This window comes from Malurus melanocephalus, unplaced genomic scaffold (genome assembly GCF_030028575.1).
Source record: "Malurus melanocephalus ecotype Western Australia unplaced genomic scaffold, MMel_1.1 scaffold_90, whole genome shotgun sequence".
Taxonomy (NCBI): Eukaryota; Metazoa; Chordata; class Aves; order Passeriformes; family Maluridae; genus Malurus; species Malurus melanocephalus.
In genome coordinates this window covers 1,240,965-1,261,576 of record NW_026623322.1, presented here as the reverse complement: position 1 = coordinate 1,261,576, position 20,612 = coordinate 1,240,965, and the positions used below count along the sequence as shown (strand labels likewise).

At 37.0% G+C, this 20,612-nt stretch overlaps 1 protein-coding gene across 2 annotated transcripts in view; it reads right to left on the bottom strand.

Annotated features, from left to right (window-relative positions):
- Positions 1 to 20,612, bottom strand: part of CARMIL1 (capping protein regulator and myosin 1 linker 1) — a 189,946-nt gene that overhangs the window by 66,920 nt on the left and 102,414 nt on the right. For both annotated transcript variants that reach the window (XM_057368331.1, XM_057368330.1), the window contains exons 12-19: positions 17,703 to 17,789; positions 13,896 to 13,999; positions 11,889 to 11,966; positions 11,697 to 11,773; positions 10,680 to 10,784; positions 5,739 to 5,808; positions 1,438 to 1,519; positions 28 to 127 (exon numbers count right to left, since the gene is read on the bottom strand). In XM_057368331.1, the coding sequence (XP_057224314.1) occupies positions 28 to 127; positions 1,438 to 1,519; positions 5,739 to 5,808; positions 10,680 to 10,784; positions 11,697 to 11,773; positions 11,889 to 11,966; positions 13,896 to 13,999; positions 17,703 to 17,789 (703 nt within the window). The remainder of the gene's footprint in view (positions 1 to 27; positions 128 to 1,437; positions 1,520 to 5,738; positions 5,809 to 10,679; positions 10,785 to 11,696; positions 11,774 to 11,888; positions 11,967 to 13,895; positions 14,000 to 17,702; positions 17,790 to 20,612) is intronic.

Sequence of the window (20,612 nt, the reverse complement as noted above, 5' to 3'; positions counted from 1 at the left end):
GTTACTTAAAAGAAAGAAAATCCTTACTTGGATTTCATGTTGTTAAAGTTTTTGCCTAATGCCAAGTGTCTTATCGATCGATTTTTACTAAGCCAGACTACAAGGGTTGAGAGGTCAGATTCTAGGCCTGTAAAGAATCAGATTAAGTTAAGAATTAAAACACATTTTCACAGAAGACCCCGACCAGGTCCAATTATTAATTCATTCCAGTAATTATATCAGTGTACWAATTTCCAAAATGTGTTTAAAAATTTCCATTCTTCTATCTTTAAACCTTTTTCTCATTAGTGCCTCTGYTTTATGAGAATAAATACTTTCTSTAAAATAAAYCCCTTAAATCTGCATGCTAATCAGYGACTAAAGGCACCTCTCASAAACACAGAAATCAGTCCCTTATCCACAGTCCAACCACCCAAGGGTAGCTCCTCGCACTGTCAGACAGAGTTTGAAGTTCCTTTGAGAATTCTGCAACACTGCTAATCATTATTTAGTCTCAGTAGAGCTGTGTACCAATGATATTTCAAAGCCTGCAAAAGCCTGCAAAAAAGGCTAACATAACAGACTATGAATAAAATTACCTGAAAGACAAGCCAAATTTGATTTCATTCCTGAGTAAAAAAATCCCAATTTGCTGTAGCATTCCTGAGCTCGTGATGTATTTGAAGAGTCCACTAGCTAGATTACAATGATTTAGAATTCAGATTCACAGGATAATTTAGATTTCAAATATATATCYTTATTTATAAGAATAAATCTTTTTKCATAACTAGGCTGAGTCAGTAGCCCACAAAGCTTTCCACTTGTCAATCCATCCCACCTCTCTTGGGCATTCAACTGTGCTGGRAATCTGTTTCTGAAATACTTCTGTGTTTGGCTGATAGAGGGGCAAACACAGCAGGTGAATTCTTYCAGTTCATGCATCCACACYTWGWATGTRCAAGATGAGAAGCCAGCTCATACTYCCAGGAATACCTGTRCTAAGAAGCACAGACACTCCAAAGCAGAAATATTCAAAGACTTCCAAAGACTCAAGCAGGCCTTTTCTGACCTGAAGCTGTTTGCTCCAAATTTTCCCCCTCAGCTTCATTCTGTACCAGATCTTTCCCTTTGTTCTTGCACTATACTTTCAATTCTCATTCAGCTCCTCATCCCCTTGTACTTAACCCAAATTTTCTCTGGATCTRATATGAACTTGGTGCCATTATTTTATTCTGCTGTGTTACACTGATCTCAAACAATAAAACCTTTGAGGGTGCAGTTAATCTCTTAATGTTTCTTACCCTCTATAGCAATAAGAGGCCTTGGTCTAAGACACTTCCATAACCAAAATGGCAAATAATCATAAAGCAAGAGCAACCATCCTTGGTTACACTGTGAGCTGAAACAAAAAGCATTTCTTGACTTGCACAACGCTCTATTCCTGTTCTGTGTACTTACCATTGTCTGAAATATCTAGGCTGGTGATATTGTGTATTTCTGCTATGCATCCTTCCAAGACTTGTGCACCTCCAGATCTTAACTAGAGACAAAACATCATCCATTTTTGCAAACTAGTTATGGTTTCAAGATCACACAGAAGACAGTGGTAGGAGCTTTGTGAATACAGAAGGCACTAGCAGCAGCAAAAACAACAGCAACAGGAGAAGTTATAGACATCAAAATGACAACCTATGCACACATTCCTACAGTTCCGATCCTTACTCTCAGTATTTGCACACAACGAACAAAAGGGATTCCCTTTCTCTTGAAACTACCTCTCAGCCATTAAATCAGGAAAGTATTTAAATGGTTAAACAGAGCAAATCCTTTAAAAATTGTGTTAGGCACTGCCAGCAGGATTTGGGTMTGTGTTCTCTACATGAATAGTCCAGGACATTTCTAGTGTCTGCTGAGGAAAAAAAAATAAACTTCGACCAGCCTATCAGCCTACAACATTGACAGCCTTGAATTTCACTAGTGAGGCCTCACAAAAAGCATCTTCTTCCAGCTCTCAGCACAATGCTAAGGTGCCCAGTTCAAAGAAAATGTGGGAGGCGGATTAAAAAAAAAAAATTAATTAAATTATACCTCCCTGTCACTGGAAAGAAAATTCAAGTAATACGATTGTAAAATGGCCATAAAAGACCACAAATAAGACAAAACAGTAACATAGTTATTCTTAATTTAAGAAAAAGCAATAAAAGAAAAAAAATAGCAGCAATAACCAAAATGCCTGGCTGCAAAGTATCAATTATGATATTATTATTCTGAAATATTACATAATTATAAAAAATGTCAGGAATTAATGAAAAAAACAATTAAATAGCCTGGGGGAAAACATCAATATTAAGAATTCAAAGTTATGAAAACTTACACACTTATTTACTAATGATACTGAACTATCACAACTCTTTTTTTTCCAAAGAAGCAAAAGCATTTTCTTTTTTTTTTTGCAGCTATGCACATATACATATGGTGCATTTCCCTTTATAAACAATCCACAGTAAAAAACTTTAACTGAAAGGAAAAAAATTCAATGGCAATTTTATTTTTACATTTTCCATTTTCACCTTATTTCCTCCAAAAAGAATGAAAAGCTTTTTCAAACCTGTTCAAAGCTTTTTCACCTCCCGTGCATAAAACATGAGCAATATTTTACTTAGCTGACTTAATTGGGTAAATAKCCTGAATCAACCTGCTGATATTTCTATGGACTGTCAACTTTTTTTCCAYGCTATAATTAAAGAACCACAAATGCCTTCTAGAAGCACTTCTTTGAAAGTTTGAGGCATGTGATGGGTTAACAAGCAGGYCAATAASTTGACCTGAACATTCGCAGAATGGWAATCAAAGATAACRTCTAAATCATCAATCACATCTGAAYGGAAGGCACCTTTCCTCCTCTCCATAAAACAAAGCCTGCCTATCCTTCACCTCATCCTCTCAGTAAGTAATCATATTATAGGTTGTATTTGGGCCAGAAGTGGTGAAATTTAACTCAGCTTTATTTTTGTACGAGCATTCGTAGCACTTGCTGTATGAAAGCCAAAATCATTCAGTTTTGCTTTATGCTGCTCTCCCAGTGTGGCCCACCACAAGACAACCATTTTACACAGTGTCACACCTCTTGTTGCAGAATCTATGGAAATGGCAGATCATATATGGAATTGGATTGCTTGTTGGTARGGTAAAGTTCTATACACTAAAATTATACTCACAATAGAATCCAAATGCTTATGCTATAAATACTCTGAGAGCTGAAGTGGACAATTTTTTCAGRAGCAGCTTTCAATCTTGTACCAGATAAGTCTACATTCAAAATTTTAAATATAAAACATTTCATGAGCACAAATGGTGGYATCTATTTAATCTGAGAGTGATGACAAAAACTTCACTTTTAGGATCCTAATTTGCTGCAACTGTGTTAAAGTATTATGCAGATATATATATAAAAACAGAGATTAATTGAAGTGCTGTTCATCAACGTGGACTGTGATACTGACAAAAAAACCCTCTGCATCATCTTCTGTATGATATTCTGTTGAGACTACAAAGAAAAGCTCTTATTCAGAAAATGGAGAATAATAACCCTTCTACAATTAAAAATGYCAAGTGTGTTCAAAGCTATGAGGTACCAATATGGGAAGGGCAAACAAAGCTGCTTACTGATTTAACAATTAAGGTAAAGCATGGAGGGTACTTACACAGTGACCAAGCTAAGGGAAGCAGAAGGGAAAAGAGTGAAATACATCAGTGCTGAGCAGGTAGAAATAAAAATGTAATTTTCATAGTTGAAATAATAAAAAAAAAATCAACCAAACAAGCAATATAAGATGATTAAGCTTTGCGGTAATATACCAGAAAATTATGGGAGCAAATGAAAAATGGAGGGAGAGGGAAGGAACATAGATTTCTCCTTCCATACTTGAGTACAGCTTGCCTGATGTAGGAAAGAAGAGTGCAAAGCTGAAGAATCAGCTTTCTAGCCCCCTTAACAGCATGTGCTTGCAGGAACTGGGAGTAGTGCTCACTGCTCCAAGCTTCCCACTGCACTTTTTCTGGGTGTAATTACCCTGCCCAGATCCCAGAGGGTCAGGGAGAGCTGGAGCAGGATCCTGAGGTGCTGGCCTGTTGAGAGCACTCCCAGCTGCTGGCACATCAACTTCCCTGCTGGTGGAAGCGTAACTTCTTTCCAAAGCACATGAGAATGAATAAAGCTCAGTGATGTGAAAAAAAAATGTTAAGGGAAGGGTCTAAGGAAGTGCTGTCAGTTTGGAGGGGCCAGCCACAGGAATGCAGCACCAAGCTGGGCTGGATTACTTTCTTTCTGTCACAAGAGTCAGCCATGACCACGTGTGCTTTGGTGTCCAATAAACCTAATAGTCCCTCAAAGGGCTGCTTCACATCCCATCCTGGGCACTATTTTATGAAAGGATAATGTTTTCTCTCCTGTCRGCCCTTGTTGATTTACATGCTAATTTATACTCTCATTACTTATATTTGTGTTTTATTGATTTATTCGTTTAAGGCTATGATCATAGGACCTCATTTTTATTACATTAATTACTCCTCCCTTTTCCTTCCGTCCTCTGAAAGATAAATTGTCATCCGTCTGATCCTTACACTCAGAAGTCAGGAGCATGTGTACTTGACTTAAAAGCTTTTCTGTTTGGAATTTACATGTAGAGCTCTTCAAAGCAATAATATTTTCAAAAAATATCAAAACAAACTATGAAATGCATTCACAATGATTTGGTTTTTCATTTGTAAGCAAATCTGTGCACATTTCAAAAGCAATTGACCACGAACCTAAGGCAAGGATTACTGCACCTCAACATGGTGAGGTTGGCATATCAAATGGCATGATTTCTACTTAAAGGGAAACCCCTATATTTGTAAGGCACTTCCAAAACAGTAAATACTCAGGTGGCATTGGAAAGATTTAACAAATGAGAGGCTTTTTTGCAGCTTAAAAAATGGGGAAGTTGGAGAAGACTGAGCCGAAACTGGTTCACATTGGTTTGGCAAGMGTTCGCCATGCAGTTCTCTGCATGATTTTGCCTCAGCTGGCTCCCAGGGTTGTGTCTGATCTTTTCTCATCAGCTGTAACCACAAAGGGATCACCCCACAAGAGTGTGGGCAATCCTGAGAAACAAAGGGCACAGCAAAGCACAGACCAGTGAGAGGAAACAAGATAAGGCAAATTGAGTTGTCACAATTGTTCTGACTTATTCTTGAGGCCACTTTCACAGTGYTTCTAATGTTAATAACTTTTACCCRAAGTTCCTTACTGTTCTGAATTGATTAATTGATTAGGAAAAGTGGAATTTCTCCCAAGGTTAAAAAGCAAACCTGCAGAAGAGGAAGCATGTCTTTGGTTCTGAAAGAAGACAATCGAACCACTGACATGCCTTCAGGGCATGAARCTTTCTTGGAGCCAGTCAAATTTGRAAAATCCTTCTGCTAACCACAGCATGTGTCATAYGTGTCATATGTGTCATATGTGTCAGAGGCTGCCAAGTATCCAGCACTCTGGCTCTGTGTGTTGCACAGCTGCACTGCAAAGAGGGTTTTGCCCACCACTGTGCTGATTATTTAGGATGCCCTAATACACATCCTTTTACCATAACTGCTTATGAKTTCTACCTTTCCCACAATTTTTAACTACAGAGGAAGAATATCTCGCCCAGTGGATCTCACAGGAATTCTGAAGTCACATCATTGCATATTTTGAACACATCCTGATAAATATTCCTTACCTCACAGCTACTGAGGTCTAAAGACACCTCCTTCAGATTGTGATTGCAAGCCAGGCCTAATAAAAGCGCTCTGAAAAAGATCAATTTTAGAACCATTTAAAAAAAAAAAAAAGGGCAGCTTTACATCATAATCCAAGTGATCACAGGTTAATACACCTATAATATAAAGAATGATTTCAAAACAACACAAGCTGAGCAGTTATTTCTTAAATGACAATGGCAGCACAAACCTGCCACACTCAGAACACTCCAGGAGCTTCAAAAACTGCAGGGATGCAAGGCTAATGAAGAAACCCTAAAGCTAATGCACCATCAACATTTAATAACACTCATTGGAGGTGAATTTTCTTCAACATTTGCTTTCAAAGAGCACCAAATGATTATAAATGGAGCATTCTCTCATACGACCATACCAATTCTCTGATTTTCCAAAAATTCAGGGAAAAAAAAGGTTTTTAAAATATGCAAGATGCTATGCAGCCAGCCATTTCAATCAGGCACAGTGCCTGTAGCACTCAAAGGMTGGAGCATGTTCCAGTATCACACAATTCTCCACTTCCATAACCCAACAAATATTCACAGATTTCAAAATGATGTTCATATACAATGGTATTCTTTGTCTTCAGGCAGAATGCAAGACAAGTGAAGTAACAACTAATTATGATTTTCATAAATCCGCTTTTAAAGTCCTACAGAARTTTGTTTCCACATGTAAAAGTTAGTGTTAATATCACACTGGTATTAATACTGTCAAAGAAAGCACAACAGTATGTGTAACAGAGACAGAGCAAACAAAATCTGTATATACCTTCTCGTATCTTCAGAATAGATGCAGCTTTGAATTAATAATTCAACAGAGAAACAGAAGGACTTCCTTCTTCAACTTCATTTCAGCCAAAAGCAAGCAAACCAAGTGACTGATGCATGGAGATAAAAMCCAATCCCTTCTGACAAGCCATTTGTCTGCACACTTGCCATGCAAATAGTGTGTCAAAGCTACATTTGAAATGTGTTTGCCCTGGGCAGGTTTTCATTTAAACCTATTTTATATCTRTCCTGCAGGTACAATCAGACCTTCCCTATTAACAAAGGCAAATGCATTGTGCTTATTTACTTCTTAAGCTATTAATACACAGACTTGGGGGGTGGGGKGAAAGTGAAAGCTCTCCCACAGTTCTCACAAATTGTTAGATGATCTTGTCTATATTTCCTACCCAAACATGTTTTTATTCAGTCAGTGTGGCCAATGATAACCTTGCAAAGAGCTTCCTAAACATGTTGAGGAAATGAAAAGGTACAGTGCAAGCATAAAAAAAATGCAGATTAGAAAAAGAGACACAGTGCTKCTTCAGGTGTACACTTTTCACAGGAAGAAAAAAGCAGTCCTTTTTTCCTCAACTGCAGTCCTATAAATTCATCCTAAACAAATCCCCTTATTTCACAATACTTTGCCATGAAAAAATCACCAGCATTTCAAGGGACTGAAGCCACAYATGTTATAGCTACACTTGGCCACTATGCTTGAATCACACACATGGCAATCCATGGAGAGGTCTTGTCAACCATTCATGATGCAGAACGCAAGAATTGGCCTTGCAATTAGCATTTGCATGAGAAGCATATCAGAAACTTGTCTTGTTACAGCACTGACAGATCAAAATACAATTTTGGCAATGTCTGTAAAATTCAACAAAAATGCCAACTTACACTTCAGCAAGGACAAGAGTACAAACTACCTCATTCAGTTAAAAAAATGAGTGAAAAAAAGAGTAAGCTGCAATGGAACATTAGCTATTTCACCTGTGTACAAGGTACACCCTCTCCTCATCTGCAACATGGCATCCTCACAGCTTTACTAGCAAACCTACTCCCTGAAAGGCTTGGCTTAAACTGTACAAGCAAATTCATGTCCTTCACAGACTGTCTTATTAACCAATATCTTGAAACTCACTGAGCTAGCACATGCCATTAAACATACCATGACTGTTGATCTAAAGGAACCTGATAAAGAAATGAAATAACAATTAATTAGGGGAATTTGGAACTCAGGGTGTCAGGTATCTGCATTTTATCTATTTTTTTTCTCTAGGAAGGCTTGATCTTGAATCACACATCCAACTTGGTCACCTCTCGTTGATGGACACAAACCAGGAACTTCTCCTTTACCACGGGACTGCTCCATTTCCCACATTGCAAAAGCTCTTGTACATGTGTCAATGAAAGATGCCAACAAAATACTATTATGACACACCATGTTTTTGTTTTTTGTTATTTTTCCTTCTTGGAGTCATGTGCTATTGCAGTCTTGGCAATGACGAATAAGTTAATCTGAAAAAAAGGCAGAAGATATTTCTATCTTCTTTCTTTAAGAAACCCTGTGATCTTGATGGTTTTGTAGAAGTTTTGTAATTTCTTGCAATTAAGATCAAAAGGCTAAGCAGCTGTCCCATAGTATAGCACATCCTCAGTCCATTTAACACCAGATTAATTTCCACAGGACACTTTTGAAGTGGATTAGTCAAGCCATGTAGGGTTTGAGAGGTAAAGCAAGGTGTCCTGCAGATCATAGTCCTCTGCAGTGCTGTGAAATACACTCAGACCAAACCAAAGGGAAAATTCAGCTGAGTGAAAAAGCACATCACAGAAATTACCAACAAGTACTAACAGCTTCTGTCCTACCTCCTAAGCAGAGGTGAATGCTGTCATCAGAACAAAAGCAGCCCAGGCCAAAACACCAGACAGCTGAGAGTGGCATGGACACTCTGAGATGATTCATGTCCAACTGGACTTTGGAAAGATTCCCCTCCCCAGAGCTTTCTGTGCAAGTGAAAGAGGTTTCTGCTCCCAGCTCATCCTGCACTCCCCATCATGGCCTCTTTACTTCCATCAACACCAATAACTCCCTCGAACCCAATTCAGTCAAATTGAACCAGATTATCTTATGCATTACTAGCAGCAGGTTTTTGCTAATGCAGATTTTGGCTTTGGACTAGGAAGATAMCATTTGCTGCCCAGCTGGCAGTCARGGGCTCCCAACTTTTTGGGATAAATTAATATAATAACATGTTCCATGAGAACAGGCAAGTCAATCCAAAATTCCTCATACTGTAAGAGATACTCAACATGCCAAGAAGAGACACTTAAAGAACCTTAATGTTTGGTGCTTCTCACCTTCTTTAATCACTGGAGATATACTCAATACCTCACAATATTCTCTTTTTCCTTTTTCTCTTTATTGGTATATTTGTTGCAGCAATACTGTCTTCTGTAGTAGTCACATCCATCCTTGTKTTTCCTCCCTGCTGCCCTCCAGCACAGAATCAACAGCTCTAAATTATTCAGAATCAACTATATTTCTCAAAAATTGCCTTCTGTTTGAAAACACATCTATACCACACCTTCCTAATACTAAGTCTAAGCAAGCAAGACAGCAACCAAGGGCATAACACACAGAACCAAGTGAAAGATCAGAGCTAATATGGCTCCTGAACATGATTAATCAGATGCACTGGATTGAAATCCATCAGGCACTTCTTGGTGGTGCCACACAACAGGATGAGAGGCAACAGGAAGACTCTGATGCACAGGAAGTGCCACYTGGACATGAGGAAGAACTTCTTTACTGGGCAGGTGACTGTGCACTGGAACAGATTACCCAGAGATGAGGTGGAATTTCCCTCACTGGAGATACTCAAGAACTGTCTGGACACAATTCTGTGCCRTATGCTCTGGGATGACCCCGCCCGAGCAGGGAGGTTGGACCAGATGAGCCCTTGTGGTCCCTTTCAACCTACCCCATTCTGTGACTCTGTGATGTGGTACTGTTCTCTTCAACATTGAGCTGCATTGCTAAAAAATACTCCAAAACAGCGTACACTACTCTTTCTGCTGTGGTACTCAACGCTCTTCCCTCCCTCAGCTTCCCCCAGATTGCAGCAAAAGCTTTCCACTCCATGCTCACAAACTACTCTTTATATCCCACATCTGTGATTTTGCCATCAACTCCTGTTCATTGGATATCCCCCCTTCCCCTTCCCTGTTCTTCTTCAGGAGGAAAGCTCCCAACCACACAAGGATACATCCACGCCCATGTACACCTGTATCCACACTAGGATTCTGAGTTAGTGAACTCAGAATGTCTGGGTGTCTACCATGGATATGATTATGCATGTTTTAATGTGTATTAGCATGGAATATGACACTTTGGAAAGGGTCCTCTCTTTAATTAAGACAAAAAACTACAAGGATTCTGCCAGAATCACAGAARRACCTATCTAGATTAAACCTATCTAYCTAGGCCTATCTTGACTTTAAAACACACTTTTAAATTTTGTGTCTGAAGATTTCAACACAGTTCAAACCCACACACATCACAAGAAGGGTGACAYAGTGGTTCACAATTTCCCTCAGCCTGCAAAACCTGTTAGTCACAGGATGGGTGACACACAACAAAAAGACTCATTCCACTTAGCATTCCAAGAAATGGCTGTTGCCTCTTCCCCTGAAAGGAGAACAGAGCCCTGTGCAATGGATTTCTCCTCCCCAACACTGCAACAGGTTCAGTTTCATTATGGCTGCTGCAAGAATGCAGTCCCAAAGGAATGGTGCTCACACAAGCCTATAATCCCATTTCACTGTGGAGCAGTTTTGTTCATAAGCCACAAAGGAAGAAATATATCCCAAAAAAACATTGACAGAAGCTAAACAACTGTGACATTCCCAGAGCAAAAAATATGATTAATAGTCTCAACTGTGAGATGGAAAGAACGTTTTATGAATGTGTGGCCATCACAAAATCCACCCTTTTAATATCAATAATGTACAATGGGGTAAAAGAGAAGAAAGCAAATTTTTTCCCCTTCTTTTTTAATATGAAACACTAATATAACAACAATGCAAACTAGGTTTTAGGCACAGGAGAAAATGCAATTAAATTCTTACTTTAGAGGCTCAGGAGGGAGTTTAGTTCCTGAAAGGTTAATCTGCATCAAAGCAAGTGAGCTGCTGAAAAACTGTTTGAAGGAGGGAGGGACTTCTTTTCCTTTTCTGTAAGTAAACAAATTCATGAARAAGCAGCATTTAGACACTCCTCATTCCAATAAATAATGAATGCAAGCCATCAGAAATGCAATGATCTTTTACATGTTTAATTGCTTTACCTTCAGCAGTTCTGTAATCAGTGGCTTTCAATTAGCTCAGAATTATAATGTCATCAAAATGTTGATTCAACAAACAATCCTCAGCATTGCACAGAAGACATTACTGTCTACCTTCTGTTTGGTGAGCCACAAAGGATGATCAGTTAGGTCTGGTTCATAGTGAACATACATCTCACCAGAAGAAGATCAAATAGGACATGAACAAAACCCTTAAATTGCTTTTTCACCRCTAGAAATAATTACTCAGTGCCAGAGTACTTTACCATCAATTAGGTGTCATCTCTAATCAAGACCCAAGGCATCAATCTGAACAAAATGGAAGCTAATATTTCCTAGCAAGTACTCTAGAAAGTAAATGTTCAATCTCAAAGACTTTCAAAGGGAGTTCCTCCCAGAAGACAACAAAACAAGAAAAGAAGCATTTGTAACCATCATCAAATAATGAAAAATACGAACTTTAAAAATCATATTGAAAGAGGAATCAAGTYAGTCAGACTTCAAAGCCTGGTGCTATGCCTTTTAGAGACAAAAGATACATATAGACTTTCTGCTGCATCAGTATCACAAAAACACATATTAGACAAGGTAACTTACTTTACAGACCTTTAGCAAAGAGCAGAAAGGGAAAGAAAATATTTTGCTTAGAATAAATAGTGCCTATTTTATAGAGCTCTAAGACATCTAAGGCTTTTATGAAAAAGTTTTAGATTTTTTCTTAAAAAGAAAGGTGCTACATCAGCGCAAGAATTTATAAATCAAAATATTGCAGGAGTTAAGAGTAATGCAATTTAAACTGTACCTGTGAGAAAACAGAGTCCTAGAGAGGCTGAGGACAGCTAGATGCTGAAGACATCCACGAAGGAGGGCTCCACAYACCTGGTTCAAAATAAGGGCGATTCATTTTACTTTATGTCAACCAAAAAAAGCACCGAGGGATAAAAAGTGGGGAATGCTTCCTTGGTATTGAAATATCCAGAAAAACAGTCTTTACCATATCTAGCGCACACTCCGTGTTGGATAAATCCAGGTGAACAAGGGCATTGGGCTGGGCCAAAAAATTGTACAGGCTCTATAATTATTGGACAAAAAATATTACATATGTTAATTTTTATATTATGACAACAATTATAGGATCACTACCTGTCATTACATTTTAAGCTTTTACTATAAAATTGCCGGACCTGTGGCTAATCAATACAGCCTGTTTAACTTTTGTTGGCCATCATTTTTTAAAATARTAGTGGGAAAATGGTGTTATTAGTAGGCAGTGCGTAAAGAAACATTTCCCARCATTTSTCTTAAAGCACAGGTCTTGAGTTATTTCATTTAACTTCTGCAGCAAATGAGAAATTATTTTGTTAGAAATACTTTGCAATGTCACTCAGACTTCTGTTACATTTCAGAAAGGCTAATTGGTTTGTAAGTTAAAGCCGACCCTTTAAAGCATGAAGAAAGCAACTAAATTGCACCCAAAATCCACAGTTATTTCTGAATATCAGCTGCACATTACAGGTTTAAGGGAGAATATGAACAGGTAGCAAGATTTTAACATTGATGCCTTCAATGTATAGAACACRTCATGTAAATGTTAGTGTGTGTAAAACTTACTACACACTGTTTTATTCTGGGCTCTTTTTAGTCTTAGAGAGCAACATAGAAAGATAAAAGTGTGACCTAATTCACAGAAAAGTGGAAAGCTTGACTCCACATGAAATCCAGCCAAACACTGCATGCTTAACATTTCTAAAATAGATCCATCTTCCAAAAATTAGGTCATTTAGCCCTATACCTACAATGCAAGAAAGGTCTCCACTTGAAAAATTCCTGTGCTTTCCTAGGGTTTATTTTAATTGCTAAATAACAGGATTTCCTTGCTTCTGTTAGAAAACTGTTCCACAGATTAAGAGACTTCAATATTAATAATCTTTATCTTTGAACCATCTCTSTSKSRSRSKMWRARAAMMCCWCWYTTYWCMYWTWTMTCYYMWAAWAYWKTKKKKRKASMYYWKAKWTYTYTYYACRCWCCYYWMCMAARKYWKWMMWTTTATTTTACATTGTGKTTTTATGTTATTTGCTATGTCACTCTCTCAGAGTGATCACTGTGTGTCTTTACTTACATTTAACTATTTATTTTCTATCTTTAAAACCCTGTTGTCCAACTGACACTTTCACCTCATGTTTGAAAAGGCTAGCTCTCTGAATATACTGATGAATCTGCAAGTAAGACATGTGAAAAAATCATAAAGTCATGTCTGATTGCACTTTAAATGATGAGATTGGTTGACTGTAGTTTTGCATCTTCTAGCTGTTTTAATACTTAAAATCCAAAACCTGACAGTTACATGCACACTAGTTTTGACATGAAAGAGAAATACAGATATAATAGTAAAAAAAATGAATTCATACAGGTTGAGAAATAAGTGGATTTTGTTACAGAGCTGCACCTCCATGGAAATTGATAAACTGAACTAAGAAGTCTAAAAAATAATTACATTCTTCAAAGAATCATAAGTTTCAACAGCATGTGTCGAAGAGGTGCACAGATTTATTTATACAAACAAAAATACTGAAAAACAGAAATTAATTCTTTCCAAGTCAAAAGAAATAATTTGCTTCCAGCCTTCTAATGAAAAATTTAKAATACACTCATCACTATAAAGATGATGAGGGTTTTCTAATGGTGTTTTGGTCCCTTTCAAACAGAAGTCAGAATGGTAAGTCCACTGAAAAAAAATGGTACCCTTGCATTTTTCTCATTTATCAATAGAAGACAAAGACTAAAAGCACAAACTACAATTACATGGATTTTCTTAGTTGTGTGGAGCAGTTCTCTGACTATACACTGAAGAACAGAGATACAATAGTTATTTTCTATCCCTATTAAAACTGTATAGAAATAAAGGCCAAATAGGATTTTTAAAAAATGGATTTTGCCTTTCTCTCAACCATGAATTAAAACACCTATTCATTAACTCCCAAGTGAGAGGAAAGTGCTTACTGAGAGATCATCTCCGCGGAGCGCGTTCCCTGAGATGTCAAGATAGACGAGCGTGTTGGCGATCAGCGAGTTGGCACTCAGTGACTGGGAAAGGCTGTTCACCCCTGCCAAAAACAGGGCACAACACTGCTTAGACAGCTCTACACAAAACTGGCCCAMACCCTGCAAGTGCACAGTTTCAGTGAACACACACACAAATGTTTAATGACTCCTATTGCCATCACTGTGCTGCAGCAGAGGAATACAGATCACCAGGCAGGTATGASACCCTGCCCTGACACAGCATCCCCCAATTCTGCCTGGACCACGCTCCCCCARATTCCCTGATGGAGTCACAGTGTGTTAGATATCCCAGATCCAGGATCCATTTTCAAACAGATTTTAAAACCACAGTTCACTCCATAATGTTGAGCCAATGTCTTCCTACAAAAAATAACATTTAGCTTAAATATCTGTGGAAGTAGATGAAAGTGTCTGTGGAAGACCAAGTACATTAACAATTATAATTGCTGGAACTTCAAAAGCAACTGACGAGACCTAGATATTAAAAATATTTCAATTAACTATTTGCCTGTAATTCCATAAAAACAGTTAATTAAAATATCAAGAGATTCATAAAGACTCTCAGTTGCTTATCAGAACAAACACATATTTTTCACATTAAAATTAAAAAGCCCACATTGGGAGAAAACCAGTCAGAGCTTTCTTCCACTGAAATTTTTCAGCTTTTCAAAATATAAATTAGGACATGGCTATTTCTGATTCCTTCAAATCTAACTTTCATCTGAGGGCTCTGCAACTTATCATCAACTTCTCAATTTATTGTACATGGTTATTGTTGCCTTTCAAGCACTACATGTGTGTATTTCTTACATGTATAAGCACCACTGTATCCTTTAGTTGATGCTGCAGTTTTTTTAGGTGCCTGGCAAAAGCTATAAAGAAGGGATGTGACCTACTACACAACATTCAATGATTTCTCAAAGCTCTTCAGTGAAATTGGATGGGCTTTCAATGGGTGAAACACATCCAGTCTTTACTTAAAAACTGTTATGAAACTGAAAGACAAAAATACCCATGTCGTTGCTTTAATTTATTTGAGCTTTCAAATAATAAGTAAGTCTCCCATGTCAGTAGTACAGCTCCTGGTTTCAGCAGGCTTTTGAAACTGAAAAGTATCAAAGAACAGCAACACCTTTGTCAAGTCTCAAATCTTTTCCACTCAGTGTCATTTTTCTTTTAGCCTGAGATTGTGTTGTTTAATCTCCATCCTATTGCTGAAGATAAACAGCAAGCTAATGCTTTTTGAAACTTTGAAAGATCTAAAAGCTCTATTTAAACATTTGACCTTATGGCTCAGGATTCACTTTTGTGAACCTTGTCAAGAGCATTCACAATCAACAAAAAGGAATAGGAACAAATGTAATTTTGTCCTGGTTGCTTGATGGTACTTGGTTGTCAGCTGGGCTCCAGCTGGGTTWAACTATCAGTAATTCAGCATGTACAACCAAGAACCAATCCCAGGAACGCAAAAGCAATGTCTGAATTTGAGGGAGAAGAAGTGCTAAGAAAAAATTCATAACATTGCTACTTGTTTCATGCTAAGAAAGGGCCAACTGCTCAAAATCAACCACATCAGTGAAGGCAAACAGTGTGATTGAGGTTTTTTTTAATTAGCCYCTGGCTTGGGCTCACAAAAGCAAGCTCTGTCTTTGAATGAGTATACTTGAATTTTCCATTTGACCAGAATCTTCAAATCAATAAATTTATGTTTGAACTTCACCTTACCTCATGCTATACTCTAACAGTAATCTCACTTTCATTTGCAGACAATCTTCTATGCTCTTTTACCACTCTCAGGAGGTTCAGACTGTTAATAGCTCTCAGGAACTCTGAGATACAATATTTGAAGAAAGATCAGCTGGGAAGTTGCCACCTGAACTTCCCCTGTCAATCTTAGAAACTTATCTCAAATAGAAAGCACTTTTAAAATAAGGTCAAAACCTGTGAGGGGTTGTTCTGAATTTCTGAAAAGCTCAAAATAAATAAATTAAAANGAAAAGAAAAGAAAAGAAAAGAAAAGAAAAGAAAAGAAAAGAAAAGAAAAGAAAAGAAAAGAAAAGAAAAGAAAAGAAAAGAAAAGAAAAGAAAAAGAAAGGCTGGAGGAAAAAATCCATGCACTTTGGAGTCTACTGAATCCAAGATCCAAGGTCTCTTTTAGAGAGAGAAAAATACTTTTCCCCACGGAAAGTATTACAAGTTCAAAAATAGCTTCCCAAGTTAAAACCAAATCAGTACTGTCTTCTAAAGTTAGAGAAAAATTGACAAAGACAGCTTTGCAACAACCTGAGTCGCTTCAGAGTTGTAAGGGTTGTAAGAATTCCCATTTTAAGATGTGGCATATACTATTTTTAAGGAATACTGAGGAGCTGGCCATGGGACAACATTCATGGTAACATTTTTCTCTGAAGGTCATTCATGTGACATCAGTATTAGACATACYGGAAATTATTTTCAGCTTTTGCTTAAAGATCATCTTTTAAAAGCATGCTAAAAATCTTCAAATTCTTTTCATAACCTCAAAATTCACTTTCACTGACAAGAGCTGTGTGGGTGAACTTCATCAAGCTGACATTTATTCTTTATGGAAGATGGAAATGTAGCTAGAGTGTTCTCTTGACTCAAACTTCACAATCACTTGCTGAAATATTTCAGATCACATGAAGAAAAGTACAGAATGAATGAACACACCAGAACTGCACAAATTTGTGTTAAATTTACAAATATCTCATTTCAAGAATACGTGTTACGTTAGTCAAGATTTTTAATTAACTGATTGTCACCAAAAATGGAGTTAGCAGTAGAAAACAACAACCTCAGAGTTTAATAAATTATTTTTAGTGAAAATCATTATTTAATAAATTCACCCTAGGATTTACTGTTTACTTAAGCATAACAAGAGCCATTAGGCATTCATAATAAAACAAAAAAAGTCTTTTACCCCACCCATATTTTCCCAGGTCAATTCTCGAAGCTAAGGAAAACACAGAATCTGCACTTCACAGAGCAGTAATTAAGAGGGTAAAAGGGCATCTATCTGTTATCAACTAATGTCCTTCATGCTGTTAACTCAGTCATCTTTTCCAGGTCATCAACATCTAYGAAAAAGAAGCAATAATGTGTGGTTTTTCTATTTTTAACACTCATCATCTATACAGGAGACCCTGGGTTTTTGCAGTCTGTTTAAGAGGTCACTGTGTCTATTATTTGTAAAACAGAAATGCAAAAAATCCTGAAAGCTTCTGACTTGTGTTTCACTGCTGTTATCACTTTTTAAAAACACAAACATTTCAATTGCAATATCAAATCAGAAATTTGTAAATTATAAAACAAAGAGCAAGTCACTCACCAGCCATTGTCACAATGCTTAGTTTCATAAAAAAAAAAAAAAACTGTGTGCAAATTATTTGGAAATTTCCCTACACATTTTTGCTTCAGATATTTTTTTGAAGCACATATGAATCACATTGTTTACATTAATCCTAATTTTAATCTTCCTTTACAATACAGATTTCAATCTTAACTCTTACAGAAGCAAGTCAGAGTTTATCCAAGTGCTGAAGGGTTCCCAGAACCCAGCCCATGGTTCAGCAACCCAGGACTGCAAAAAAGCAGTTGCACTGTTGAGAAAATGCAAGCAAATAATTTACAAAATTAATTTGTTTATAATCTGATAAGACAAAGTATTATTACTATGTAAGTGTGAAAGTTTCAGAACAGAAAARGAGGCATATTTATAAAACATACCTTTAGGTGACAAGGAGGTTTTAGATAAATTTAAATGCTTCAGTCCCTTTGGAAGTTTTGCAAACTGGACGCTCAAAGATGACACACCTGTCAGGGGAGCAAAAACAAAATAGATGTTTTCAGGTTAACTGTGTGACCTCAGGTTTTCCCAGCAAATCTCAGCACGGGCAAACTGCACTGGTGACACCAGAGCAGGAACTGMACTCACTGTGCAGGTGGGCTCTGATATTTTATGATCCAAAACCTTGGAAATTACTGACATAATCAAGATCCCTACTTTGCTAACCACTGAACAGATAGAGAATTATGTTAACCATCAGTAATCTTTCTTAATTAGTTTAAAAACTGGATAATACACACATACATCTGAGAAGGAGTCAAAGCAAAGCTATTACACACATCAAACAGTCAGCACTTGGAAAATCTGGAAGCTTTTTGTTTCAGAAAAAAAAAATTTAAAAACTCTAAGCACGAACTAAAACCCAACAGTGGTGCTTCACATGAAACTTCAAACTATTTTCATTTGCTTTTAAAAGGAAGAGCTATTAAGGCAAGAAAGGCACCCACATTAGCTAACATCACCCTTTTTTCTGAGGCAAGCCCTAAGACCCTGAAACCTCTACCAAGTCATAATGGACACTTAATTCCCTTACGTAGCCTGCAGGCTACCAGCCAGAACAAAAGCTTGGAAATGCCACAACCACTTGCAATCCTAAACAGTAAAAACCTATTAAGATGCTGACACAGACTGGACTATCTCAGCACAAATTCAACAAAAGAAAAAAACCATTTTCATTAAAGCCTTTACTCAGTGAGTCCAAGTTCCCCACTCCATAAATTTAATGCTCCACTTTAAGCAAAAGGTTGAAATTTGATTAAGAGGGCAYGTCCTAAATAACAATGGAACTAAGCCGTGAAATATTTATTAGAGCAATAAATCAACATAGAAACTCCAGGCTTAACCTGAGCTGTGAAATACAGTCCTCTCCAGCAACTTACTTGGCGAGAAAGGGGCAAAGAGAAAGAGGATAAAACCTTTTACTTGATTGAAAACGTGGTAAATTAAGAAACTGATATCCTTTTCCACATACACAGACATGAAACAGTCTATGAAATTGTAGACCATATACCTTTGTTTACTCTGGTTTTATTAGGTTTTACTTATCATTGATAATGWAAGAGCCAGCTACCTTGCAGATACTGTGGGAGGGTTTTTTTTTAATGCTCTCTCTGAAAGCATGTTGCATATGTTAGAGAAAGGTGCAACACACATGCAGCTCAAAACAACACACTGCTTTTTATTTATATTGCTAAAATATTAGACCCATGAGGCCTTGAAATTATTTACTGCAAAGTACAATAACCAGAATTTTTACCAATYTTCAGCAAGAATGAATCAAATCATACTAATAGGATTTCCTTTCATAGCTCTATAASTACAATCAGTATCACTAAGGATACCCCAAATGTAATTTTTGATGTTAAACATTTTGATTAAGACATGCAGCAAATGKTTTTACCTTATCATCTTTGCATTTAGTAACAATCTGCAGGTCAGTTATTGTTCTAGCCAAGCTGAACTATTTTAACATCTTACTAGAACTGGGGGTTAAGTTATAAGATACAGGATTTAAGAGCAAAGAAGAATGACTGCTTCTGATTACTCAGGCCCTTGAACAGCCTTTAAGTCACACATTTTTTGCTAATGGCATAATAGAGCTGAGAGTTATAATGCAGAAGTGGAATTAGCTGTATCCAGGCACACAGTTTGGAATTTGAGTACCACTAGGCTTCACTATGTTTGTTTTACATTATTTTTAACAAAATATGAGATCAAATTCTGATCTTACCAAAGCCTAAAGCAAAGCTTCCATCACTTCAGCGTGGCTAGATTTTTCAAGACAAGACTGATAATAAATTTTCCAGGTAGTCAGTCTCACAAATATTGACAGTACCATAAAGGACAGCTAATCAAACAAATGAAGAGACTGCTCTCAGTAAAAAAAAATAGTTGCATATAAACACTGCTCTACATTTAAACTGAAGCCAGGTCCTATGCCTTAGGAAAACTTAACCCACTTCCCCTCTTGCTGGAACACAGAAAATTTCATTAATGTCATAATATAATGCCTTCACTTTCAGGTACTCAACAATGTATAATAGCTTAGTGTATGTTTGTGTTTAAACAAAGTACAATATGTTGTTCTCCAAAAACACACAACTCTGTGATTTCCCTTAGAACTGCAAAATCATCTAGTTGAACTTCCAGTTCCTRCAGGTGACTTTCAAAAGGTATTTTCCAAATTCCATATGTTGGTATGAATCTCCACTTTTACTTGTGAAATCCTTCCTACCACTCCATTTCACCAAAGTCAAACCTACCAGGGAATATCAGAACCACAGGACACTTAAAATTTTCCTGAACTGAAAAGTTGCAGTATTTGCCTATTGCAATTTTATAGTTAATTTCTCTTTAAGTATTCTATARCCTATCTAATTCTCTAATGAAAAGGTCAAATCTTAATTACATATTTGATAGGAGAGGCTGAAATAATGAAAAAAAAAACCCTACTAATTGCTCCAAGCTGCAGTTTCTTGCATTTCATTCGATACTGCAGAGTACTTTGAATCTATGGGTTTGTTGCAAAGAAAGCAACCTGATGGATATGTTTGAAAGAAGCAAAAAAAATCCCCTGCACTCTAGAGTACCCCATGTTTGGTCAATTGTTTTGCTTCCAAGATAAAAATGAGTTGTTTTGAAAAAATCCCTTTCAAATAACACAATCTAAATACACTTCTTCCAAAGCAGAATCAACAATGCAACAGCCTGTTTTCCAGCTTACAACAGAAATTTCTGTCAAATGCATTAGGCCTATGGCACATTGAAATAATAACATTCTTCAGCAAAGC